The sequence below is a fragment of the Carettochelys insculpta genome, chromosome 18 (assembly GCF_033958435.1).
Source record: "Carettochelys insculpta isolate YL-2023 chromosome 18, ASM3395843v1, whole genome shotgun sequence".
Classification (NCBI taxonomy): domain Eukaryota; kingdom Metazoa; phylum Chordata; order Testudines; family Carettochelyidae; genus Carettochelys; species Carettochelys insculpta.
This window is the reverse complement of record NC_134154.1, coordinates 1775970-1801625: the sequence shown is the minus strand read 5'-3', so window position 1 is coordinate 1801625 and position 25656 is coordinate 1775970. Positions and strand designations below refer to the sequence as shown.

The 25656-nt window shown below is 68.0% G+C and overlaps 2 protein-coding genes across 4 annotated transcripts in view; one reads left to right on the top strand and one right to left on the bottom strand.

Moving 5' to 3' along the window:
• The window catches only part of RASAL1 (RAS protein activator like 1), a 31837-nt gene extending 20761 nt beyond the window's left edge, over positions 1-11076 (top strand). For 2 of the 3 annotated variants that reach the window (XM_075012765.1, XM_075012767.1), the window contains 9 exons: positions 1942-2134; positions 2228-2365; positions 3348-3492; positions 4215-4387; positions 5679-5816; positions 6244-6379; positions 6880-7000; positions 8687-8763; positions 9468-11076. In XM_075012765.1, the coding sequence (XP_074868866.1) occupies positions 1942-2134; positions 2228-2365; positions 3348-3492; positions 4215-4387; positions 5679-5816; positions 6244-6379; positions 6880-7000; positions 8687-8763; positions 9468-9607 (1261 nt within the window). In that variant the 3' untranslated portion in view covers positions 9608-11076. The remainder of the gene's footprint in view (positions 1-1941; positions 2135-2227; positions 2366-3347; positions 3493-4214; positions 4388-5678; positions 5817-6243; positions 6380-6879; positions 7001-8686; positions 8764-9467) is intronic. The other variant, XM_075012766.1, reaches the window with a different exon arrangement.
• Positions 11077-14178: 3102 nt separating this feature from the next.
• The window catches only part of DTX1 (deltex E3 ubiquitin ligase 1), a 36552-nt gene continuing 25074 nt past the window's right edge, over positions 14179-25656 (bottom strand). The window contains exons 3-9 of the mRNA XM_075012482.1: positions 23727-23788; positions 21278-21439; positions 19856-19917; positions 19087-19245; positions 18496-18657; positions 17383-17472; positions 14179-16636 (exon numbers count right to left, since the gene is read on the bottom strand). Of these exons, the coding sequence (XP_074868583.1) occupies positions 16412-16636; positions 17383-17472; positions 18496-18657; positions 19087-19245; positions 19856-19917; positions 21278-21439; positions 23727-23788 (922 nt within the window). The 3' untranslated portion in view covers positions 14179-16411. The remainder of the gene's footprint in view (positions 16637-17382; positions 17473-18495; positions 18658-19086; positions 19246-19855; positions 19918-21277; positions 21440-23726; positions 23789-25656) is intronic.

Here is a 25656-nt window from a genome sequence, read left to right as displayed (position 1 = left end):
CCTCGTGCGTTCTGCCCCCCAGCGCCGCCGGGCAGGCACTGAACTAACTGGAAGGGAGCCTGCCGGGGCGCTGGGGGAGCTGGGCCTCTGGGAGTGGGGCTGGTGCCTTTGCCACAGCCCACGGACCGACCGCTGCTTCTGGGGAGGGCAAGAGCAGGGGCCGCCCCTTCCTGGGGCAGCAGAGAGACCCTGGCCTTCGGAGGGGCTCCGGCGGAAAACAGCCCCGCCCTACCCCCAGGTCCGCCGCAGGGGAGCACGGGCCCAGCCCCTGCGTGGGGAGCAGCTGGCCCGGGGGTCCCTGGGGTGCCCAGCTCAGGGATCAGCAGACGCCTCCCTGCCCCAGAGCGCGTCCAGAGGCGCCGCCCCGGGCCTGAACTGGCGTGGGGGCTCTGGGGCTCACGGGACAGCCGGCGGCTCCAGGTCGCCCGACTGAGGGGCCCAGGCGGTCGCGTCCCCCATCGCCAGCTGCCAAGGGGGCTCTGAGTCCAACCGCCTCCCTGCAGCTGAGCCAGCGGGAGCCTCCAGCTTTGCACTGGCCCGAGCCGAGCGCAAGGCTCCCGCTTCCCCGGGCGAGCCCCGCTGGCCTGGGCGAACGAGCCAGGCACACTCCGCCCTTCACCCGGACAGTCGCGCTGCAGGAGAGAGGCGGCTGGGGGTGGAGCCGAGAGCTGCAGGAAGGGGTGAGGCACAAGGAGCCCCCCCGCCCGTGACCTCCCATCCCATGCTGTGGGGGGGTGCGGGCTCAGGAGCAGGGCCCCGGGGCTTCCAGCATCGGTCCGAGTGGGCCCCCAGCCCGGCCCGCCAGTGCCAGGGCAGCGTTTGCTGAGCTGGGAGGGGCCAGGGCCATGCAAGCCCGGAGCGTGGGGCGGGCCGGCAGGTGGAGCAGACCCGGCTGAGCGTGGGGCGGCGTTGCCCGGAGTATGGGGCACAGCAAGGCAGTCCCTGCCCCCACGCGACCCAGGAAAGCGCCGCGGCTTAGGCGGGGGCCCCAGATGCCCCAAGCGCTGTGCTGATCCGCCCGAAGCCACCCAGGAGCTCTGGGGCCAGCTGGGGCTTTCTCAGCGCTCAGACCGCCTCGCGTGGTCCCTGCGCCGGCCAGGTCAGCGGGGCCAGCTCGGGGCAGGAGCCGCTGGGTCCCTCTGGCGGTGGAGCACGCAGGTGGGTCAGGCCCAGGCCCAGCCCCGCTCAAGGCAACGGGTCACCGAGCAGGGCTGCCGAGCGCGTGCCGCCGGGCCGGGATCGGCGTCGGGCGCTCACCGCGCCGCCAGGGCTCTGCACCCACAGACCAGGGCTCTCCTGCCCACGGCTTGAATCTGCCCCAGGCTGGAGACCCATGCGCGGTCTCTTGGGGCCCACAGGGTCCCCCTCCTGGGGCGGCGGGCTCCGCAACCCGCTGCTCGGCTTTCAAAAAGCCTGAATTGCGGGGGAGCCGAGCAGGAGCTGCCCCGCGCGCACGCGCACACGCACACGCACTGCCTGTTCCACCGCAGCCAGCTGTCAGCGCGCCCCACTCGTGGAAAGACGCCTGGGCGTTTCCAGCCCTCAGGCTTCCCAGGGAGATCTCCCCACCCAGGACCCCGGGCAGCGGTGCCCTGCTCAGTCTGAGCCTCAGCCAGCGCCCCAGTCACCCCCGTGCGGGCTAACACCGAGCCCTCGGCTGGGCACCCCCGTGACTGTGCCGCAGCGGAGCAGCTTTTTTGCTGCTGTTGGGCTCACCCCGGGGCTGCAGATCCCGGCCCCGCTGGCCCTGCCTGCCTGGGCAGTAGCACAGACCGCCGGGCGCTGGGCCGTGCGCGCAGCCAGGGCCGGGCTGCAAAAGCCTCTCTGCAAAGGACCGGCCCGAGGCCGAGCCCGCAGACGCCTCTCGGCCTTTGCTGTTTCTTCGCGGAGGGGCCCGCAGGGAGCAGCCGGTGAGGTGCCTCGCTCTGGCTCTCTCTGCAGGAGGATTTCCTTCAAGGGCTCCCTGTCGGAGGCCCAGGTGCGGGAGAGCAGCCAGGAGCTGCTCAGGGGCTACCTGAGCGACATCCTGGAGGGCATCACCGGCTCGGTGGAGAGGTGCCCCCTGCCCATGCGGGCGGCCTTCAAGCAGCTTCACCGGCGCGTGGCGGAGCAGTTCCCAGCAGCGCAGCACGAGGTCAGGCCGCGGGGGAGGTTCATCCGCAGGCGGCGTTGGCGGCGTCGGGGGGCTGCTGCGGGCGCCGGAGGTTGAGCTCTGCCCCTCTCGCAGGACGCCAAGTACGTGGCCATCAGCGGCTTCTTATTCCTCCGCTTCTTCGCTCCCGCCATCCTGACGCCCAAGCTCTTCGGCCTGCGCGACCAGCACGCCGACCCGCGGACCGGCCGCACGCTCCTGCTGCTGGCCAAGGTACCGGCGGGCCGGGGCCGGGGCTGGGGCGTGGCCGTGCTCCTGGCGCAGCCCGGCCCTGCCAGCGCTCGCCCAGCGCCCGCTGCTGACGGCGAAGCCGCAGTCTCGTGCCCAGGCGGGTCTGAGCGGGCGACGCAGCTCAGGGCCCCGCCACGGTGCCCCTGGGCCAAGCCGCGGCTCAGCTCCGGGGGCCGGCAGGTCCCCCCGGGGGAGCTCGCGGGAGGCTCGCTGGGAGGGAGGGGCCGGTGCTCCCCAGCCGCAGCTGAGCGGCGCAACGAACCGCCCCGTGGGCAGCGCACGGGCTCTCGGGGGCACTTCCCACGCGGCGGCTGCGCTCGGGCCACAGGGGAGCGCCGGGGGCCTGCAGCAGAGCGGCCTCGCTCGGGCCCGGGACCTGGCAAACTGGCACCGCCACGCAGCCAGCAGCCGGAGACGGGCCCGAGCCAGCCGGGGCCCTGGCAGGCAGGAGCAGAGCCCCAGCGGCGGGCGGCGGCCGCCTGGCACCCGGGGGCGCTCGCTGAGCAGCGCGGGGCGCGCAGCCCTTGGCAGTGGCGGGGGTTTCTCGGCAGAGCATTTCCGGCCTGGGGGGCAGCCCCCGGGAGCTTCCCGGCGGTGCTGAGCGGGGTCCCCGCAGGTCTGGGCCCTTATGCTGGATCGCAGCGCGGCAGCCGCAGCGTGGGCCTCACCGCCGAGCGGGCTGGCCCCAGAGCCCAGCAGCCACCGTGGCAAGGGGCGGGGTGAGCTCAGGCGCACCCCCGGGGCCCCGTGCCAGATGCACCGGGCGCGCCGGCGGCGCTGCGGGCAGGCGGTTCTCCCCGGGCTGGGCGAGCCAGTGTGACTCCGTCTCGGCCACCGGAGCCCGAGGGCAGCTCTCGGCAGGCGCAACCAGCCCGAGGGTGAACCCCGGCGGCCCGGCTTGCCTGGGGCGGCCCCGGCCAGCAAAGGGCCTGCTCTGAGACCCTCGCGGCGGCTCGCCTGGCAGGCGGTGCAGAGCATCGGCAACCTCGGCCTGCAGCTGGGGCACGGCAAGGAGCAGTGGATGGCCCCCCTGCACCCCTTCATCCTGCCCAGCATCGCCCGGGTCAAGGATTTCCTGGACAAGCTCATCGATGTGGACAGTGAGACTGGTGAGTCCTTGGGGCGCCGGCCGGCGGGGCAGGAGCTCGGGCCCGGCCTGGGCCCTGGGACGGGTCTGGCCCAGAGGAAGAGCGCGGGCACCGCCATCCAGATCCACGCTGAGGCCCGCGGCCCTCACCCTGCCGGGCCCCTTGCCTGGGGCGTCCCCTCTACCTTGCCCCGAGGAAGGGGAGACCTGGGGCCCTCCGCCGCTGCCACCCGCGGGAAGGCTTGGGCCGAGCAGCGCCGGGCGCTCAGCACCCCGCGGGATGGAGCGTGGTGGGCTGGGATGGGGGAACGGCTCCTCCTTCTGGGGAGCACGTGTTCGCCTGGGCCGTGCCGGCCGCTCCGCCTGACCCTGGGAGGCCTGGAGCCAGGGGGTCCCCGCCCCACTGTGGAGCTAAGCAACCCAGCGCGCTGGTCCTCAGGCCTCCAGGGGCCGTCCCCAGCCCCACGGCTGGCTGGGCTCGCGGTGCACTCGGCCGGGGCCTGGGGAGAGGGGCTCGCAGGCAGCTCACCTCCTAGTGCTGGGCCAGGGAGCGCCCCCCCCGTGTGCCCGGCTGTGCCCAGGCCCAGGGAGCCCAGTGCTGAGCATGGGCCGGCCCTGGCTGGGAAGCTGACACAGGGCCTGGCTTGGCAGCCTGGGAGGCACCAGAGCGCAGCAGTCCCAGGTCCCGGCGCGGGTGTGTCACTGGGGCAGCGGGATGGGCTGACCCTGCTCTCTTGGCCGCAGTGGGCGAGGCCCAGCCCCGGACACCCTTCCACCCCTCGGCCACCATCAAGGAGGGCTACCTGCACAAGCACCAGGCCGAGGGGCTCCAGCTGCTCGCCCGCTTCACCTTCAAGAAACGCTACTTCTGGCTGACCGGCGAGGCCCTCTCCTACTCCAAGTCCCCTGAGTGGCAGGTAGGGCCCAGCACCCGGGGACCGGCGCCCGGGGCCTGCCACTTGTGGGCCCAGTCTGGGCTCGGCCGGCCCCGTGGTGAGAGGCAGGCGTCCCCAGTCCCAGCCTGGGGTCCCCCCTTCCCCCAGCCCTGCCAGCTCCCCCAGTCCCAGCCTGGGGTCCCCCCTTCCCCCAGCCCCACCAGCTCCCCCAGTCCCAGCATGCCCCCTGCTGGACCAGCCCGGGGTTCCCCTTCCCCCAGCCCCACCAGTGCCCTGTGATGGGGTTCTGGGGTCCCCCAAGCTCTGCACCCTGTCCGCAGGCAGGAGAGTCTCTCACTCAGCAGGAGAACAGCGGGTTTATTAGCCAACAGGACACAGCATCGTACAGAGGAGTCAGTGCAGCCGGCAGAGACAGCCAGTCCCATCCATGTTGGGGAGAGGAGGCCCCAAGGGGCCCCCAGAGCCGGGGCCTGGCCCCCTCCTTTGTCTCTCTCTCCCTCAGCCCAGACTAACTGCTCCCAACTCCCAGTTCCAATTCAAACCCCTCAGGCTCCACCTCCTCCTTTGTCTGCAGTACAAAGGTGTTACCTGGTCGTCAGGGTTACCCTCAGCAGGAGCCCCCCACCCTCTGTGAGCCCCACACACACACAGGTACCCCCCACTCCATCACAACCCCCAGTCCCAGCCTGCCCCTGCTGTGCCAGCCCGGGGCTCCCCTTCCCCCAGCCCCACCAGCGCCCCCAGTCCCACCCTGCCCCTGCTGTGCCAGCCCGGGGCTCCCCTTCCCCCAGCCCCACCAGCGCCCCCAGTCCCACCCTGCCCCTGCTGTGCCAGCCCGGGGCTCCCCTTCCCCCAGCCCCACCAGTGCCCCCAGTCCCAGCCTGCCCCTGCTGTGCCAGCCCGGGGCTCCCCTTCCCCCAGCCCCACCAGCGCCCCCAGTCCCACCCTGCCCCTGCTGTGCCAGCCCGGGGCTCCCCTTCCCCCAGCCCCACCAGCGCCCCCAGTCCCAGCCTGCCCCTGCTGTGCCAGCCCGGGGCTCCCCTTCCCCCAGCCCCACCAGCGCCCCCAGTCCCACCCTGCCCCTGCTGTGCCAGCCCGGGGCTCCCCTTCCCCCAGCCCCACCAGCGCCCCCAGTCCCAGCCTGCCCCTGCTGTGCCAGCCCTGCACCCCCCATTCTGCCTGTGCCCCTTAGGCGCACCGCTGGTCTCCTGAGCACTGCCAGCTGTGTTGCTGCTCCGGGCTGTTGAGTGCGGCGGGGCGGGGGTGCGGTTCCTCCCTCAGCCCTCCCGGGGCCGCGCTGTCTCCGCCGCAGGTCCGCTCCTCCATCCCCGTTCAGCAGATCTGCGCCGTGGAGCGGGTGGACGCGAGCGCCTTCCAGCAGCCGCACATGATGCAGGTGGTCAGGCAGGACGAGGCGGCGCGGCTGCACACCATGTACATCCACTGCAAGGCGAGTGCAGCGCGGCGGGCGCACCGGGGCTCTGCCCGGGCAGCAGGCCCCCGCCCCGCCCGGGCGCGCTCCCTGCCTGCCAGCCTGGGCCACCCACTGCCGGAGCGCGCACTGGGCGCGGCTCCCCTGGGGCTGGGCGCGGGGCGCTGGGAGAGCTGCCGGTGCGGGAGGGGGCTGAGCTCCGGTTCCCCGGGTGCTGCCTGGCCCCGCCGCGAAAGCAGCTGTGCCCGGGTGAGGCTCCTCGGCACAGGCGGGCAGAGCAGCGCAGCCGTGTCCCGGCCCGGTTCTGGGGTGCTCCGCTTCCACCTGATGCTCACCCCGCCCTGCGGCCCGGCGGGGAAGCTGGGGCCTCGGGCCGGAGCTGGGCGCAGCTGGGCCCGGCAGGCCGGGGCGGCAGCAGCCCGGGCTGAGCCCCCTCCTCCCGCAGAACGTGAACGAGCTGAACCAGTGGCTGTCGGCCATCCGCAAGGCCAGCCTGTGCAACGAGCGCCTGCTGCCCTCCTGCCACCCGGGGGCCTTCCGCGGCAGCCGCTGGACCTGCTGCCTGCAGCCGGAGCGCACAGGTCAGCGGCCGGGCTGCTGCCGCCGCGGCCGGCCAGGCTAGCGGGGAAAGGGGCTGCGCATCTCCGCGCGGGGCTAGCGGGGGGGGGGGGGGCAGGAGGTCCCCTGCGCCACGTGGCCTTTACCCAGCAAACTGCGCCTCCCCCCACAAGCGCCGCCCCCCTGCCCGGCTGGGGACACTGAGGCGCGCTGTGACTTGCCCCCGGTCGCCCAGCAGGCTACGGCTGAGTCAAGCACCCGGGCTCCGGAGGGCGCACCGCTCTGGCACGCACACAGCCCCTGCTGCAGGGGAGCCCCTTGTGGGGCGGCTGCCTGGTCCCCAGCGCCCCCGCTGGGAGGCCGTGAAGCGCCTATTCTCAGCACCGCCCCCCCCTCCGAGCCCCGCGGGGCCGCAGCCTCCCTGTCCCTGAGCGGGGGAGCCGCCCGGGCCCGAGCCCATGTGCCGTAGGGCAGTGCGCGCCCCCGGGGCCCTCTCTGGCCAGCCCTTCCCGTCTCGCCGCAGCGCCCGGCTGCAGCCGGACTCACTCCGCCGTGACGCTGGGCGACTGGAGCGACCCCCTGGACCCGGATGCCGAGGCCCAGCTGGTGTACGGGCAGCTCCTGCTGGCGAGGGACAAGCTGAGGTGAGAGGGCGGCACCGGGCAGGGGCAGGGGCAGACCAGCTCGGACCAGGTCCCGGCACCAGAGGCGAGGGCGCCCCTCTAAGGAGAGCCCAGCCCCTGCCGAGCGCGTGTTCACAGGAGGCGCAAGGAGGCTGGAGACCCCCAGGGCTCCTGGCTGTGCCCGGCGCTGCAGCCCCGTTAAATGCTGCTGCGGCACCGCTCCTCGCACGGCTCTGAAGGCGGCCGTGGGGCCCCGCACCATGGTGGGGGGCGATGCTGAGGGCTGCCCGCCCCAGCCCTGCCAGTCCTGCCCGAGGTACCCCCCGGGCCCTGCTGCGGTGCCGGGTCCCTCCCCACACCTTGCTCGGGGGCCTGCGGAAGCTGCCGGCCCCTTGCAGGGGGATCCCTGTCTACACTAGGGAAATTAGAGTCCGGAACCGCTGGCAGCAAGGTAGAAACCGTAGTGTAGACAGAGCTCAGGAACTCTCGGTGTCATGTTGCCCAACCCTTGGCAGAGCAGGTCAGGACAGTCTGGTAATGGGAACCCCCTGAGTTGTGGCAACGGTAGGTCCAGGGCAGCAGCAGATGAATGGGCGAGGTCTTGCACCTGGGCCTCCCCTGCCTGGGCCTTCAGTCCTTCACGAGCTGGCTGGCTTGCCAGGGCAGGGCCCAGCCTGCTGTGTGTGCACAGTGAGGACCCCACTGTGCTGCCCTGTGCCAGGCAGGGTCGCGGGTGTTCTGGGGTGGGGCTGCCGCTGGGACAGTGTGACATGCCACGGGCCTGCTGGTGGACAGGGCCCACGGCTGGCTCTGTCCCGGAGCTCACACAGCCTCCTGCAGTGGGGGTGGGCAGGGCAGGCCTCGCACCTGGGCCACGGCCGGGCTGCTGGGCCGGGCAGGGAGAGGAGCCCAGGGCACCGTTGTGCCAGGCACAGCACAGGCGCTTCCTCTGCAGAGGTGCGAGGGTGGCACACGAAATGGCAATGGCACTGGCCAGGAAGAGGTGAGGTGTGGGCTTCAGCAGAGCGGCGGCCCCCTGTGCCAGCCTCCCCGCGCCGGGGCACATCCCTGCCTTGCGGGTATCCGCGGCGTCTCTGCTTGGAGCCCTTGCTGGCAGGAGCCGCGGCTGGGCTGTAGGCACCCACCCCTTCGTGTGTGCTGTGGATGGACCCCGCCACTAGGCCAGCCCTGCCCCCAGAGCGGGCACTGGGACTAGGCAAGGGGAGCAAACAGCCCAGCCCAGGGGACCCCTGCCCGGACCCCAAGCTTAGCCGAAAGGAGGAGCCCAGCTGCCCGGTGGGCACTCCCAGCCCTAGCAAGCTGCCTGGCATAGCCATGGGGAGAGGGAAGAGGATTTGTTGCCCCCCCCATGCGCCCTGCTCACCAGAGAGCCCCCAGAGCTGGGCGGGGGCCCTTTGCCCTCACAGCCTTTCAGCCTCGGTGCCCTTCGGACCAGGACATGGCTGAGGGGACCCATGAATAAGGGGCTAGATGGACAGTCTGGGAGCCTCTGCACATGGGCTGGGTTGGGGTGGGGGTGGGGCCTTACATGTGGGGCTGTATAGGGCTGAGCCCAGGCAGGGGAATGGCCCCTTACATAGGCTGTGTGGGGCCAGCAGGCCCAGGGCTTCCCTTGCCCAGGGGCGGGGGGTGCCGTACGGACAGACAGGAGCTGGCCCCAAAGCATTCGTGTCCCCCTCTGCGCAGGGAGAAGTACATCGAGCGCTCAGAGGCAGGGCCGGCGCCGGAGCAGGAGAGGGGCCCTGCATCCCATGCCCCAGGAGGTAGGGAGCCTGCCCCAGCCAGGCTGGGCCAGGACACAGAACTAGGGAGCGGGGCTGCTGGAGGAGCCCAGCCAGAGCGCAGCTCCACTGGGGCCCAGCTGGCTTTAGCAGCTGGGTCTGAGGACTCCAGCCCGGGCGGCTGCAGGGCAGGAGCTCTAGGCACGAGGCGCGGGCCCCTGATCCCCACAGGGCAGTGGCAGCTCCAGTGAGAGCTGCGCATGCCCCCTGCCCAGCTGGGAGCTGCCAGGCTGCTCCTACAAAAGGCCTATGGGCCTTTCCCCACTGCCTCTCATGCACCGGGGAGGCCAGGCTGAGAGCAGATCAGCCCCCCCCGCCCACTCGGTTGTGTAGGGATGGCACCTCTGCACTGCACTGGGGGTCAGGGCAGCCCATCTGCACTGCACTGCACTGGGTTTGGGGGGGTGGCAGGCCTGCACTGCACTGCCCTGAGTTTGCAGGGTGGCAGACCCGCACTGCACTGAGGGGTTGACAGGCCTGCACTGCACTGAGGTGGGGGGGGGGGGCGGGTCAGGCCCGCACTGCACTGAGGGGAGGGGGGTGGCAGGCCTGCACTGCACTGCCCTGAGTTTGCAGGGTGGCAGGCCCGCACTGCACCGGGAGGGGTCAGGTGCCTGCCGTTGCACAGGGTAGTGCCACCTGCCTGCCCCCTTCCTTCACTGCATTCCTCTTCCTCTGCCCTGCAGAGCAGGGCGGCCCCGGCCAGGCCCGCCAGAGGGCCGCTGCTGCCCGGCTGCTGGCTGTCATCCAGAGCCTGGAGGATGCGCACCGCGCCTTCGAGCGCCAGGAGAAGGAGGCGGCGGACAGTGACTCTCACCGTGCCTGAGGCTCCCCCCACCTGCCCTCCTCGGCGCCGCCATTGGCCACGCTTCCCGGCGCTGGGCAGCACTGTCTCTCCTGTCACCCTGCTCCAGACTGGCAGTGGCAATGGCAGGGCAGAGGCGACACCGCCAGCCTGTGGCCCAGGCCATCGTTGCTGGGTCCCAGCAAGAGACAGCACCAGCAAGGGGTGGCCTAGTGTGTCCTGTTCCCCTGGCAGCCTGCTGGAGCTCTCCAGAACCCTCCGGGAGCCAGGCTCTGAGCAGCCCAGCCTGGGTCTCCGCTCCCTGCAGGACAGAGCTAGGATCAGAGCCGGGGTGCCCCACTGCATCCTCCTGCAGGAGGGACACGGCCATGCACTGCTCCTCCGGCCACCTGCTCCTCTTGCCCTGGTGTCCCAGAGGGGCGTGGCAGGGCAAACAGCCTGGCCTGGCTCTTGACGTCAGCACCCCCTTTGCCTGCACCTTCCCCCCCCCGGCCACAGGCGAAGGGAGGGGCTGGTGAAGGACCTCTGCATGAGGCTGGGCTCTCGGGGGGCCCTGGGCCTGGGCCTCCAGCAGCCCAGCTCCTGCCCCAGGTCCCCCGGCACTGGGCTGGCTTGCCCCAGCACCCCCTGAACTGCCTTTGGAGGGGGCAGAGCTCGACCCCCCCCCCCCCCGGGCCGTGCGTGGAGGAGGGATCCCAGCTGCAGCATCTACCAGGTGTTGCTTGACATCACTGGCCTGATGCTCCCTCTGCACTGTGGAGCTGCCCCCTCAGCCCCCCGGGTGCCCACCCCCTGCAGCGAGAGCCTGGGGTGGAGCAGAAATCCAGCTCGGTGTGGCTGCCCAAGTCCTGCTGGGGGCTGCCCCAGGGATGGCGCCCTCGGCTTACCAAGCCAACAGCCGCTCCCCACTGCTAGGTGCCCAGCAGCATGGGCAGCAGTACCGTGCCCCCCCAAGGGCAATGGGCCAGAACAGGGCAGAGCTGCTGGCGCTGCTGAGCCAAATGCCCAGATCCTGGAGTGGAGCCAGGGCCAGCTGCGGGGCTGGGATCGGCGCCCCCCCACACTCCTCTGCTCCAGGACAAAGCCCTGCCCCAGGCAGCAACTGAGCCGCACCATGTGGCTAGCAAAGGGCCAACCTGCAACTGCAAGCAGCCCTGCAGCATGGGCCAGCGAAACCAGCAGGCCCTGGCTGGTGCCAACATGGCCCTGGGGGCGCTGGGCAAGGCAGGCGGTGGATAGCTTGCGGCCGGTCTGGCTGACCGGCTTTTGGGGAGTGGGACGCCGGCGCTAACCTAGCACCGGGGAGAGCTGTGGGCAGTGTATATGGCTGAATTCGGTCCCAGCGGTTTCAAGCACTGGCTTTCACGGACCCTGCAGCTATCAGCCCTGGACTCCTGGGGCCCCGGCCCACAGCCCCACTCCAGCTCTGGCCCCATCACGCCCACCCCCTCTGTGGAATGAGCACCAATAAAGCTGCCAAGTGACTCATGCGACTGTTCAGCAGTGCCTGCCGCAAGGAGGCCCAGCGCCTGGCAGTATGGGCCCGCTCTCAAGGCCCTGGCCACCGGCACGCGCCAGGGAGCGGTGGGGCAGGACCGCCTGCCTGAGCAGCTAGCCAAGCTCGTGGGCCCGTTGCAATGGCTGCATGCCGCCCACCAGCTCAATGCGCTCTGCAGCCAGGCTTGCTTGCTGGCCCTGGGCACGAAGTGCTTCCCGAGCATGGCGCTCACATCAGCTGCAAGGGCAGCGTGGGCCCTGCTTTATGGACATGGAGTGGGGCGTGGGAGGTGACCCCTCTGCCACTGCCACCACCACGCCCTGGCCCAGCTAATCCTCCCCGTGCCGGCCAGAGGATGGCTGAGATGGCATCAGCAGGGGCCCCTGAAGCATGAGGCCTGGGCCACCTGCTCCACCTTGGCCTATGGCCCGGCTGGCTCTGCACAGCTGTTCAGAGCAGCGGTGCTGGTTTGGTGCATTAGCCCAGCCGGTATACGCGTGGGCCCAGACCGCGTCCACCTGGCATTGCCTACCAGAGCATCCAGCCTGTGCCCCAGGGCTGGCCCCTTGCCATGCACCCCGGAGGCCCCTGCTACGGGCCTGCTGTAGCAGTAGTAGGTTGCTGTCCTCTGGCCCAGCACTGCAGGGTCTGTCACAGCTGCCTGCAGTGGGGAGCTGGCTGAGAGGTGAGCCCTGGGGCCCCTTTCCAGTGCTGGGAAGGGGGTGCCCTGGCAGGCACAGACCATTCTGTCACCTCTCCCAGCTAGGATGAGAGCTGAGGCCTTTCCCACCAACTGGGCTGGGGCTGGGCTCTTTCCTGCCCCGACGTGGTGTCGGAGTCCCCAGGCCTGGCCAGGCCTCGTCTCCAGTCCCCTGGCTGCTCCTAGCATTCCCAGCTGTAAAATGGGCGGAGCAGCAGGACTGCCGCTAGCTGTACAAATACCACAGCCCTGTGGCGTTACCGCTGGGTGTGCCCAGGCAGCCCCTGACGCTGCTCGCTCTGAGCAGGGGCTCACTACAGGCCAGTAAACAAGCTGGGCTGCCCCCCAGCCGGGGCAGTGAGGCTCAGCCACCCCAGGGCTGAGGAACCTTCCCTCCAGCCCAGCGCGACCCCAGGGAGCCCGTGGGAGGCTGTGCTCAACGTTCCCCTCACCAGCTGCAAACCTTTGCTGCTGGGGGAGATGCAGAGCCCTGGGCTGCACCTGCAGTAAATAGCTCATTGTGAGGGGGTTCAGGGGTCTTCACATGCTGCACCCCGTCCGCAGGCAGGAGTGACTCTCACTGGGCAGCACAGCGGGTTTATTAGCTGACAGGACACAGTGTCATACACAGAGTCAGTGCAGCCGGCAGGGACAGCCAGTCCCATCCATTGTGGGGAGAGGAGCCCGAGGGGCCCCCAGAGCTGGGGCCTGGCCCCCTCCTTTGTCTCTCTCCCAGCCCAGACTCACTGCTTCCAACTCCCAATTCACACCCCTCGGGCTCCACCTCCCCCTTTGTCTGCAGCCAAGAGGTGTCACCTGGGCACCAGGTTACCCTCACCAGGAGCCCCCCACCCTCTGTTAGCCCCACACGTATCCCCCACCCCGTCACACTCAGCGATCAGCTGCATCACCTGCGGGGCTGCTCTGACGCCCTGTGCTGGGGCGGCGGCTGCCTCCCCAGCCCCCGGCCTAGCGTGTGCCCCAGCGCGTGCAGGCCGCCTGGCCCAGCATACTGTCAGCTGGTGCTGCAGCTGGGCCAGGGCCAGGGCCAGGGCCAGGGCCAGGTCATGCGCCAGCTGCACTGCCTGAGCCGACACCCTTGCGGGGAGCTGGCGCACTGGTGAGCAGGACCTCGCTGGGGCGGGGGGGGGGGGGTGCTGAGTGTGATGCCTTGGGCACAAGCAGGGGACCCCGCTGCACACACGCTCCCAGCAGCGGCGTGTGGGGTTTGCACGTGCGCTGGGGCGACCGAGCCGGCTGCCCCCCACCCCGGCCCAGGGACAGGCGCAGTGTCTGTCACAGAGAGGCCCCAGCCGCCTTGCTGAGAGAGAGATGCTGGGCACGGCCCCCTGCACTGCACTGCACTGCACTGCACCGCACCGCACCACACTGCACTGCACCGCCGGCCCTGTGGCAGAGATTTCAGCCCCCCGGCCTACAGGCAGGGCTGGACCACGCTGGGTTTGAGTCCCCGGCCAGCACCAGCACCTGCGGAAAGGGAGCAGCCGGGGCGCTGCTGCAGGAACAGGGCGGAAGCCCTGGCTGCTCGCAGGCGCGCTGCAGGGGCTGCTGTCAGCCGGCCGTGGGAGTCCGCCTGTGCCTGCTGGGAGCGCCGCGCCAGGCCCTGCCAACACCTGTTCCAGCAGCAGGTACGGCGCTTCCCGGCGAGCTGCAGCTCAGAAGCTAATTACAGCCTTAATGGCCGCCAGCTGGGGCAGTGCTGGGCCAGAGCCAGAGCCAGCGAGCAGCTGCGTGGAGGCAGCCGGCTCGGCGCCGCTTCCCAGCTCCTCGAGTGCTGCTAAGCCAGGAGCCGCTGCCCCAGGGCCGTACAAGGCAAGGCCAATGCGCCAGGCACATCCCAACGGGAGGCAGACAGAGCAGCGGTGCCCAAATGCACCAGGTGCTGCACGAGCGAGGGCTCCCATGCAGCCTCCTGGAACTGGCCAGGTGACCTCGGGCAGGGCCCACACCTCAGGCCGCTTCTGCCGACCTGGCCTCAGCAGGCCAATCAGTGCAGCCGGGGGGCGGGAGGTGCCAGGGGCTGCCAGGGGTGCCCCTTTCGACCATTAGGCTGGCACCCACTTGCAGCTGGTACCCTGTGGCCTAAAACTCAGCCCCAGGCCCAGTGAGCTGAAACAGGCCTGGAAGCTGCGCCAGCCCCAGGCCAAAGAGCTTGTTCCTGCTCTGAGGGGAGTGGGGAAACCGAGGCACAATGCTCTGTCTCAGGTTTCCCAGCAGTTGAGCTGTACAGCAGCGTATTTGCAGGCTGGCAAATGTTTGCCACTCACTGGCGTTGGCTTCAGCTCCTTGGTGCCAATAGAGCCCTTCAGTCACCTTTGGCACAGCTTGAGAGCCGGGCCCTGAGCCACACCCCCAGCCCAGGCCACAAGCAGCTGGATTCCACGTTTATTTCGTAAGTTGGAAAGACACGACACATGCTGAGCTCGACAGACGAAGGAAATTGCAAAGCCCTTAAAGATTCCCAGCGAGGCCCCATACAGTGCCAGGCTGTGGATCCCCAAGCACAGCCCGGGCCCACGGCGCCCAGCGCACCTTGCTGCCTTTACAGCCCTGGGGCTTGCAGTGGAGCAAGACGTGGCAGGAGCTGCAATCTCTGCAGGCCCCATCAATGGAGTCAGAGACGCGCATGGACGCGCTATTCCACTGTGTGCAAACCGCCGCCGGATTCCCGCCCCAGCAGCCGGGCACCTTTGGGCGCCTGGCCTCAGAGAGCAGCCGCCCGGGCTCTGAACGTGTCCGCCTGCTCAGGGGACCGCTTGCCCACCCGGCCGAGCTGGGGCAGCATCACCTGTGCGAGGGGCAGGCAGAGGCACTGGGGGTGGGGGTGGCTGGAGGGGGCCCACAGCTTGCTGGGAAGGGGACGCCCTCCGATGGGGAGCTGGCCCAGCTGAGGGGCCACCATGCAGGGCCCAGTGCAGCTGAGAGCTGGTCCAGCCACCCAGCCCACTTCACAGCCAGTCCAAAGCCCCTCTTCACGGTCCTGGGGGATCCAGCCTGGCTTTGTGTGTCTGAGGCCCATGGCCATCCACCCAGGGGAGCTGGGAGCCAGTCCAACCTGCCCCCACCCTCACTCGCTGGCTCCTTTCTGCCCGGCTGGGGAGGGATTCAGCTGGGGGTGGGACCCAGGGCTGAGGGGTTCGGTTCCAGGAGGGGTGCGGGATGGGGCTAGTGCAGGGATCAGGCAGCAGAAGGGGGCGCTGGTGCAGACACAAGGCAGCCAGAGAGCAGGCAGAGGGCCTGGCTGGGGGTTAAGGTGAGGGCTGGGTCCCACCCCCGGAAAGGCACCCGGGCTGCAGAAGGGTTAGCCCTGCTTGCCCCACAGGGCACCTCTCCTGCCAGCAATCACCAGCCATGGGCACCGGCACTGCCGGGAAGAGAGAGCAGGGGCCAGGCCCGGCTGTGCCGCACCATCTGTCTAGGAAGGGCGTTCCCTCGCCGAGCCGGAGCCCCCACCCGCCCGGAGAGCTGGCTTCCTTTCCGGCTAGAGGCGTGCGAGTGACCGGGCCCACCCCCCGCGGGTTCTAAGCCAAGCACACAGGCGGGCAGGCAGGTGTGCCAGGCTGCACTGGCACAAGTGAGCCTTGCAGTCCCGGCTAGTGCCGACCGACGGGACCAGTCAGGGCACCGAGGGGTGGCTCTCTGTTTGCTGCTGGCCTCCTCCCAAGGCAAGTACAGTGACCCCAACTCGCGCCTCGGTTGCACTCCCGGGCGCTCATGCGCCAGTCGAATTCTGCGCCAGGTGGGGGGGCAGGAAACGAGCAGCGCTGCCCCCACCACACACCCGCTGGCCTCGCACACAGGGCTTCGACTGGAAAGCACCCTTGGGCGTGCTGGAAAGGGGAGCTGGCCTGGGCTGGGGCCTCTGCTGCGGCAGGCAGGGCTGACGCAGGGCAGACGGGGAGCTCAGGAACACAGCCCCGGCCAAGGCAGAGCGTAACCGCCCACAGGCAGACGCCAACGGGGACCTCGAGCTCTGCCCCGGCCAAGGCAGAGCGTAACCGCCCACAGGCAGACGCCAACGGGGACCTCGAGCTCAGCGCAGGGGCCTCTGGCTCCCAGCTCAGGCTAGAGAGGTGACTGTCTTCCGCTAAGCAGTCTGGGGGCTGCTCCATGGGACAGTGACCCACCCCTGGGTGTGCAGCCGCCTCGCTGCCATCCCCGGCAAAGCGGCAGCAGCGAACACACACAAGGAGCCACGTGGCTCGCCCGGCTGACTCCGCACAGCCTGGGCAGCACAGACGGTGGCACCGTGGGAGACGCTCGTGGCTCTGCGTGCAGCGTGCGGGTGGGCTGGGGGCGCCAACGGGGAAGACATCACAGATCACAAGAGCGTGGAAAGGCTCGGCCGAGCGGTCGCTCACGCAGCCCCTGCTGCTCGACGGCCGGCGTGTCTGCGGGGCCCCATCGGGTCCGTGTCACCGGCATGCCCAGCTCTGCAGTCGGCAGGTCAAGGCAGCAGCAGCAGCAGAAGGAGAGCGCCAGGGCGGCAGGCGGCTCCCAGGCGTGGTGATGGTGGAGTACGAACAGGGAGACGCACACGAGCGCAGGGATGCAGGCAGGGTCGGGCTGCCAAGCGGCACGCTGGCAGAGGTTGAAGGCGTCCCCCTCAGTCCTTCAGGCTGGCTTCCGAGACTCCCTGGGCCAGCAGCTCCGCCAGCACATTGTCCAGGTAGTTGGGGTCGGGGTAGCCGTGGCCAGTGAGGTTGGACCCGAACTCTGTCTTGTGGTGAATCTCGTTCCACACCACGGTGTCGCACTCGCCCGTCGTGCTGGACGTGCCGATGGTGAAGATGAGCCGGCGGCCCCAGGCCACAAGCAGGAGCTTCAGAACCTGGGGGAGACAGGGAGGTCACGCACCCCGCCCAGCTCTGGCTCTGAGACCCCTCCCCCAGCTGCCAGCGCCTCTGTTCAAGGAGCAGGGGAGAGGCCTGCCTACCCCTCCGTGGGGAGTCCCAGCCCTCCTCCAGACTCCACCAGCCCCGGAGGGGCAGGAAAGATCTCATCTCCGGAGAACGCTGGGGACCAGGGCCCTGCCCCAGGCCCCGGAAGGCAGACCCCACGTGGGGGGCTTCATACGCAGATCTGCCTTCCCAGAGCACAGCAATACAAGCCCCCCGGTAACGCTCTGCGGCCCAGACACAACGCCCTGACTCTCCTTCCCTCCAGCACAGGCTCAGCTGGCTTGCAACCAGACGGAGGCAGAGCCGGCGCCTGTCTGCCACTGCCTACGAGCCACACGGGACGCCTCGTCCCAGCCTGCGTGGTCACTGGTGCAGGCAGCCCAGATGCCGTTGGGGGTCTGACCTCCGCTCCGGCCAGGGCAGACTGGCCACGGCAGGGCTGGAGCCTGGGCTGTGGGCACACTGACACCCAGCTCCCTTCTGAAAGTGCCACCCCAGAGGTAGGCTGCTCTGTGCCAGGCCCCATGCCTACAGGCGCGTCTCTCCATGCCCGTGCCGATGTCCAGCGGCCCTTGGCTACGGCAGAGGAGTGCCACTGGCCTGGAGGGACCCTGCGGTGCCACCAGCCTCCCTGGGAGCGGCTGCACAGCGGGCGGCCAGGCTCCAGGCCACTCACCTTCCTGCCCTTCTCGTTGTCTGGCAGGTAGCAGTGCCGGGGGAAGCCGCGAGCGGTGAACCTCTTGCCAGGGTTTGGGTGCTCCGGGCCCTGCAGGGAGCAAAGCAAGAGCTGGGGGAATCCTGCAGCCAGTGGCTGGGCCCGAACCCTCACCCCCTCCCCAACCACAGGGGCAGCTCGTCACCTGTCGGCTGCAGAGCTCAGGAGGGGCTGGCTGGGCCGGGCGAGTCAGACAGGTTGGCTGGCAGCAGTGAAGTCCTGCCCACCAGGGCCTGGCACAGAGCTCCTGGGCAGCCTGGCTGCACCCCTAAGAGCCAGGCCTGGCACAGACTCACCCAGCTCCAAGGGCTGTGGCGGCTGGCTGGAGGTGGGTGGGAAGAGCACGCACCACTCTCCTGGGGGGCTGCCCCCCATGTGCTGCGGCGGCTGGCTGGAGGGGGTGGGAGGAGCACGCACCGCTCTCCTGGGGGGCTGCCCCCCATGTGCTGCGGCGGCTGGCTGGAGGGGGTGGGAGGAGCACGCACCGCTCTCCTGGGGGGCTGCGGCGGCTGGCTGGAGGGGGTGGGAGGAGCACGCACCGCTCTCCTGGGGGGCTGCCCCCCATGTGCTGCGGCGGCTGGCTGGAGGGAGTGGGAGGAGCACGCACCGCTCTCCTGGGGGGCTGCCCCCCATGTGCTGCGGCGGCTGGCTGGAGGGGGTGGGAGGAGCACGCACCGCTCTCCTGGGGGGCTGCCCCCCATGTGCTGCGGCGGCTGGCTGGAGGGGGTGGGAGGAGCACGCACCGCTCTCCTGGGGGGCTGCCCCCCATGTGCTGCGGCGGCTGGCTGGAGGGGGTGGGAGGAGCACGCACCGCTCTCTTGGGGGGCTGCCCCCCATGTGCTGCGGCGGCTGGCTGGAGGGGGTGGGAGGAGCACGCACCGCTCTCCTGGGGGGCTGCCCCCCATGTGCTGCGGCGGCTGGCTGGAGGGGGTGGGAGGAGCACGCACCGCTCTCCTGGGGGGCTGCCCCCCATGTGCTGCGGCGGCTGGCTGGAGGGGGTGGGAGGAGCACGCACTGCTCTCCTGGGGGGCTGCCCCCCATGTGCTGCGGCAGCTCCCACCCCGGGTGGCTCACCTGGACCCCCGCGGGGATGTCGTACATGATGCGGATGGTTCTGCAGTCGGCGTAGCCTGGCAGCGAGTGGGGGATGATATGGAATTCCATCTTCCCCGGGGGCTGGGTCCCCGTCTTCTCCCCATAGATGGCCTTGCAGGTGGGGCACTGCAGGCTGCCGTCCTGGGGCAGCAGAGGCGCAGGGCGGGGAGTCAGGCAGCCAGGTGCAGTCCCCTGCCAACACGCAGCAGGCCCGGGGGCAGCCGTACTCTCACCGGGAAAATCGCCTCTGGCTGGGCACCGCCCTCCCGCCTTGGGGCACTTCGGGTCCCTGGGGTCACCTGCTCCAGCTCCAGGGGCAACCGCCGGGGCCTGGAGGGGCACACGGCCGGACTGGCCGGGGGTCCAGTGGCTGCATGGGAGGGGTGAAGTGGTCCGGGGGGAAGAGGCCGGCTGGGCCCTGCTGCAGCGATGTGAGCCCTGGGAGTCCTGCCCATGCCAGGGGGTGTCTCCGCTGCTGGCAAGGGGGGTCGCTGCTGGGGGGGGGCCTCTCCCCACATGGACAGCCGGAGGCCACCCGCCCTGCCCCTCCCCACCCTTCCCCACACTCACCTTGTTGCCGTTGTTGTACATGGCCACCAGGCAGAGGAGGTGGTACATGTGCCCACACCTGCCCAGCTTGCCCACCAGCTCCGGCCTCACTCCCCGGTGGCTGAGCAGCCCCTCGTAGCCAGACGAGGTCACCAGCCTCTCCATGCAGATGGTGCAGTCCTGCCAAGGAGGGGGTGACTGTGGGGCGCAGGTCTCCCCCCCCGACCCTAGCCTGAGGGGCGGGGTGGGGCAGGGCTGGGCCTCTGCACCTTCAGTGGCTGCAGGGACACGGCCAGCGCCCTCCACTTGCCAGCCTGGCTGTGCCACGGTCTGCCAGCCCCACCCTCCTGCCTGCTCCCTCCCCACTGCGCTCTCCTACCCAGCTGCCCTCCGGCCCCTCTCCTGCCCCTGCTGCCCCCTCGGCCCTGTCCCTTCCCCACTGCCGCTGCTGCCCCTCTCCTGCCCCACTGCCTCCAGTGCCCCCTTAGCCCCAGCCCTGCCCCCATTGCTACCTAGACTACACCTCTGCCCCACTGGGTAGCTTGGGACAGGCATGCTGCTACGCTGCTGTCTGGAGGGCAGAGTTAAGGCGACGGCAGAGTGGGCATGAGTACCCGTAGATGATGAATCTACGGGGTCCTCGCTGCTGGCGTGTTGCGTTCATTGTATCCCCAGAGGAGACCCTGCTGTATTCATGGGCTGCCGTGGGGCAGCCCTGCGGATGGAGCTAGTCATCCACAAAGAGTCCATAAGCCCCCCGGGCAGCGCCATTGGCAAGAACCACACTCACCTCATCAGGCGGGCTCTTCACCTTCTGGCTGTACCGTCGCACTACGTCCTCGGGGTTCTTGCCTGTCCCAGCAGAGAGGCAAAGGGTCAGATTATGCTCTCCTAGTCTGCAGATTGGAGTGCAGGAGGAGATATGGGCTCTGGGCTGGGGGTTGGGGTGCAGGAGGAGGTATGGGCTCTGGGCTGGGGGTTGGGTGCAGGAGGAGGTATGGGCTCTGGGCTGGGGGTTGGGTGCAGGAGGAGGTATGGGCTCTGGGCTGAGGGTTGGGGTGCAGGAGGAGGTATGGGCTCTGGGCTGAGGGTTGCGGTGCAGGAGGAGGTATGGGCTCTGGGCTGGGGGTTGGGTGCAGGAGGAGGTATGGGCTCTGGGCTGAGGGTTGGGGTGCAGGAGGAGGTATGGGCTCTGGGCTGGGGGTTGGGGTGCAGGAGGAGGTATGGGCTCTGGGCTGGGGGTTGGGGTGCAGGAGGAAGTATGGGCTCTGGGCTGGGGGTTGGAGTGCAGGAGGAGGTATGGGCTCTGGGCTGGGGGTTGGGGTGCAGGAGGAGGTATGGGCTCTGGGCTGGGGGTTGGGGTGCAGGAGGAAGTATGGGCTCTGGGCTGGGGGTTGGGTGCAGGAGGCGGTATGGGCTCTGGGCTGGGGGTTGGGGTGCAGGAGGACATATGGGCTCTGGGATGGACACTGGGGTGCAGGAGGGGGGTATGGGCTCTGGGCTGAGGGTTGTGGTGCAGGAGGAGGTATGGGCTCTGGGCTGGGGGTTGGGGTGCAGGAGGAGGTATGGGCTCTGGGCTGGACACTGGGGTGCAGGAGGGGGTATGGGCTCTGGGCTGGGGGTTGGGGTGCAGGAGGAGGTATGGGCTCTGGGCTGGACACTGGGGTGCAGGAGGGGGTATGGGCTCTGGGCTGGGGGTTGGGGTGCAGGAGGAGGTATGGGCTCTGGGCTGGGGTGCAGGAGGAGGTATGGGCTCTGGGCTGGGGGTTGGGGTGCAGGAGGGGGTATGGGCTTTGGGGTTTCAGGAGATGGCTGTGTCTGGGGAGATTCAGGTTGGATGGGGGCTCTGGCTCTGGGCCACTGTGACAAGGCAGACTACCAGGTGCCTGCACCACACTGCTCTCGCTCACTGGAGCCCTGGGGTCCCCCTACCCAGGGGTCAGAGCTGCTGCACTAGCCACTTCCTGCTGGCCCCAGCACCGGGCTGCTCTGGGCATGGCAGCTTCAGGGAGCAGGGAGACCCCTCCTGGCTGCAGCCCAAACGAGCTGTGCGGCTGCTCGGGGAACTTCGGCCGGGTGGTCTGCTCCAGGCCTTTCCCCGGCATTGAGCCCAGTGTGGTGATGAGAGCAGAAGGCAGCTTGTGACACCCCCCGGGGGAGGGAGCCCAGGGCTTGAGCTCGGCGGGCTGGACAGGGAGGGGCTGTCGCGTACTCTTCTTGAGGTGTTTCTTCTTGGTTTTTCTGCAGATACCGCTGACCCCTGGCACTGGCTTGATGTCGCTCTTGCTCACGGGTGGCGGGTGCAGGATGGGCTTCGGGGCCCGGGTCAGACATACGGGCAGCCCAGCAGCACACATCAAAATGCCGGTCATCCCTGTCACAGAGAGAGGACTCTGCTGGTAGAACTAAAGGTCCATCCGCCCATCCATCCGTCCCCTACACACTGTCTCCGTCCGTCCATCCATCCATCCATCCCCTACACACTGTCTCCATCCATCCGTCCGTCCGTCCCCTACACACTGTCTCCGTCCGTCCGTCCATCCGTCCATCCGTCCATCCATCCCCTACACACTGTCTCCATCCGTCCATCCATCCATCCATCCCCTACACACTGTCTCCGTCCGTCCATCCATCCCCTACACACTGTCTCCGTCCATCCATCCGTCCGTCCGTCCATCCCCTACACACTGTCTCCGTCCGTCCGTCCATCCCCTACACACTGTCTCCGTCCGTCCGTCCGTCCGTCCATCCATCCCCTACACACTGTCTCCATCCGTCCATCCATCCATCCGTCCCCTACACACTGTCTCCGTCCGTCCGTCCGTCCATCCATCCATCCCCTACACACTGTCTCCGTCCATCCGTCCGTCCGTCCGTCCATCCCCTACACACTGTCTCCGTCCGTCCGTCCGTCCGTCCGTCCGTCCATCCCCTACACACTGTCTCCGTCCATCCGTCCGTCCGTCCATCCCCTACACACTGTCTCCGTCCGTCCGTCCGTCCATCCATCCATCCATCCATCCCCTACACACTGTCTCCATCCGTCCATCCATCCATCCATCCCCTACACACTGTCTCCGTCCGTCCATCCATCCATCCCCTACACACTGTCTCCGTCCATCCGTCCGTCCGTCCGTCCATCCATCCATTCATCCCCTACACACTGTCTCCATCCGTCCATCCATCCATCCATCCCCTACACACTGTCTCCGTCCATCCGTCCGTCCGTCCGTCCATCCATCCATCCATCCCCTACACACTGTCTCCATCCGTCCATCCATCCATCCATCCCCTACACACTGTCTCCGTCCGTCCATCCATCCATCCATCCCCTACACACTGTCTCCGTCCATCCGTCCGTCCGTCCGTCCATCCCCTACACACTGTCTCCGTCCGTCCGTCCGTCCGTCCATCCCCTACACACTGTCTCCGTCCGTCCATCCATCCATCCATCCCCTACACACTGTCTCCGTCCGTCCGTCCGTCCGTCCATCCCCTACACACTGTCTCCGTCCGTCCATCCATCCATCCATCCCCTACACACTGTCTCCATCCGTCCATCCATCCATCCATCCCCTACACACTGTCTCCGTCCGTCCATCCATCCATCCCCTACACACTGTCTCCGTCCATCCGTCCGTCCGTCCGTCCATCCATCCATCCATCCCCTACACACTGTCTCCATCCGTCCATCCATCCATCCATCCCCTACACACTGTCTCCGTCCATCCGTCCGTCCGTCCGTCCATCCATCCATCCATCCCCTACACACTGTCTCCATCCGTCCATCCATCCATCCATCCCCTACACACTGTCTCCGTCCGTCCATCCATCCATCCATCCCCTACACACTGTCTCCGTCCATCCGTCCGTCCGTCCGTCCATCCCCTACACACTGTCTCCGTCCGTCCGTCCGTCCGTCCGTCCGTCCATCCCCTACACACTGTCTCCGTCCGTCCATCCATCCATCCATCCCCTACACACTGTCTCCGTCCGTCCGTCCGTCCGTCCGTCCGTCCGTCCATCCATCCATCCCCTACACACTGTCTCCATCCGTCCATCCATCCATCCATCCCCTACACACTGTCTCCGTCCATCCGTCCGTCCATCCCCTACACACTGTCTCCGTCCATCTGTCCGTCCGTCCGTCCATCCATCCATCCCCTACACACTGTCTCCGTCCGTCCGTCCGTCCATCCCCTACACACTGTCTCTGTCCGTCCGTCCGTCCATCCCCTACACACTGTCTCCGTCCGTCCGTCCGTCCGTCCATCCCCTACACACTGTCTCCGTCCGTCCGTCCGTCCGTCCGTCCATCCATCCATCCCCTACACACTGTCTCCGTCCATCCGTCCGTCCGTCCGTCCCCTACACACTGTCTCTGTCCATCCTTCCATCCATCCATCCCCTACACACCTTCTCTGTGCATCCGTCCATCCGTCTGTCCCCTACACACCCTCTCCGTCCATCTGTCCATCCATCCATCCACTACACACCCTCTCCATCCGTCCATCCATCCGTCCATCCCCTACACACCCTCTCTGTCCATCTGTCCATCCATCCCCTACACCCCATCTCCATCCCTCCATCTGGCATCCACTCATCGCCGTCTCAGTGGGCAGTGTTATACCCAGGGCTGGCAGAGCTCCAGCTGCTCTCACCTGCCAGTGCAGGATGAACTGGTCCAGTTCCATTCAGGTTCTTAACTGGGAGGGCAGGAACCCTGGAGCAGAGACAGGAAGTGACGCGGGCAGCACACATGTAGTTGTTGGCAGGCAGTGCCCGCAGGCTAAACCCCCCCCTCAGACCCTGCTGCTCCGGGGGGGGAAGGGAGCTGTGTACCCCCCCAGCACGGCCCCTTTCCACGGGGGTAGTCAGAACTGCCGAAACGCAGCCCAGCTCTGCAGCTGGCCGTTCCAGCAGGCTCCCAGGCCGAGCAGCAGAGCCCCATGCTCTGCCCCACCCGAGGAACACGGGTCCCTGACCCAGTTCCTGCGTCCCCACTTACATCACAGCTGGCAGCAGCCTGCGGCTGAAGGAGACTCCTATCACCTCACCCAGGGTACATCTGATTCCCCTGCACTCAGTGGGGCGCTGCCAGCTCCCGCCATGGCACTGGGCACCAGGCCAGCCAAGAACAGCAGCATGCCCAGCGCCTCTCTGGCTGCTGGGGACAAGGCAGGGAGGAGGCTGCCTGGGGCAGGGCAGGTGGGTTTGCCTGTCCCCGAAGCTGGGATTCTGGCAGAGGCACGTGTGAGAGGCAGCAATGCAACAGCTGGGGAAAGAAGCTGCTCCCCAGGAGCAGAGTTCCTGTTCTAGGCCCCCGGCAGAGACCTGAGCCCCCAGCCTATTGTGCACTGCTCCTGCTAGGGACCCGCTGAGCTCTGCTGCCAGCCCTGGGTCTGACACACTGGACAGCCTGGGGCCTGCCTCAGTTTCCTCCCTGCACACAGAGGAGATTAGCTCTGCCCGTCTCCATGGGGATGGACTGCGTCTTGCCACTGAGAAGGGCCCAACCCAGAGCACATGTGCTCTCCCCCTGCCCCCCGCAAAAGTTCTGCTTGTCAGGGGAACCGCCCAGAGCCCAGGCCATCAGCCCTCCCTCTCCTCTCCTTCCCTGAGCCACACCTGGGGCCGGGGGCCGGGTGTGCTGGGGGTGGGGATGCTCGTGCAGGGCCAGCTGTGTCCTGCTGGCTGGCGCCCTGCAGCCCAAGCCAAGCAGAGCTCAGAGAGCGTCTGGGGATGGGGATCCAGCCCCGGTGGGATGACGAGAGCTGTCCCACACACTGGGGCTCTCGCGGCTCAGGCCTTGAGGCTGGGCCCAGTGGCAGCCAGGCTGATCCTGCTTCCTGCTCCAGGCATGTAACAATAAGCTGCCCCCTGTATGGCCCTCCCCAGGCCCAGCACTCTGCTGCATGTGGCAGTGCCCAGGAGGGGCCCGGAGTCATTTTCACATTGGTAGGTGAATGGGGATAGATAGATAGATACGGTGTATGGGGATAGATAGATAGATACGGTGAATGGGGATAGATACAGTGTATGGGGATAGATAGATAGATAGATAGATACGGTGTATGGGGATAGATAGATAGATACGGTGAATGGGGATAGATAGATAGATAGATAGATACGGTGAATGGGGATAGATAGATAGATAGATACAGTGTATGGGGATAGATAGCTACAGTGAATGGGGATGGATAGATAGATAGATAGATACGGTGAATGGGGATGGACAGATATGGAGATAGATAGATAGATACAGTGTATGGGGATAGATAGATACATACGGTGTATGGGGATGGATGGATAGATACATACGGTGTATGGGGATGGATGGATAGATAGATAGACAGACAGATAGATAGATACGGTGTATGGGGATGGATAGATAGATAGATACGGTGTATGGGGATGGACAGATAGATACATAAATAGATAGATACGGTGTATGGGGATGGATAGATACGGTGTATGGGGATGGACAGATAGATACATAGATAGATAGATAGATACGGTGTATGGGGATGGATAGATACGGTGTATGGGGATGGACAGATAGATACATAGATGGACAGATAGATACGGTGT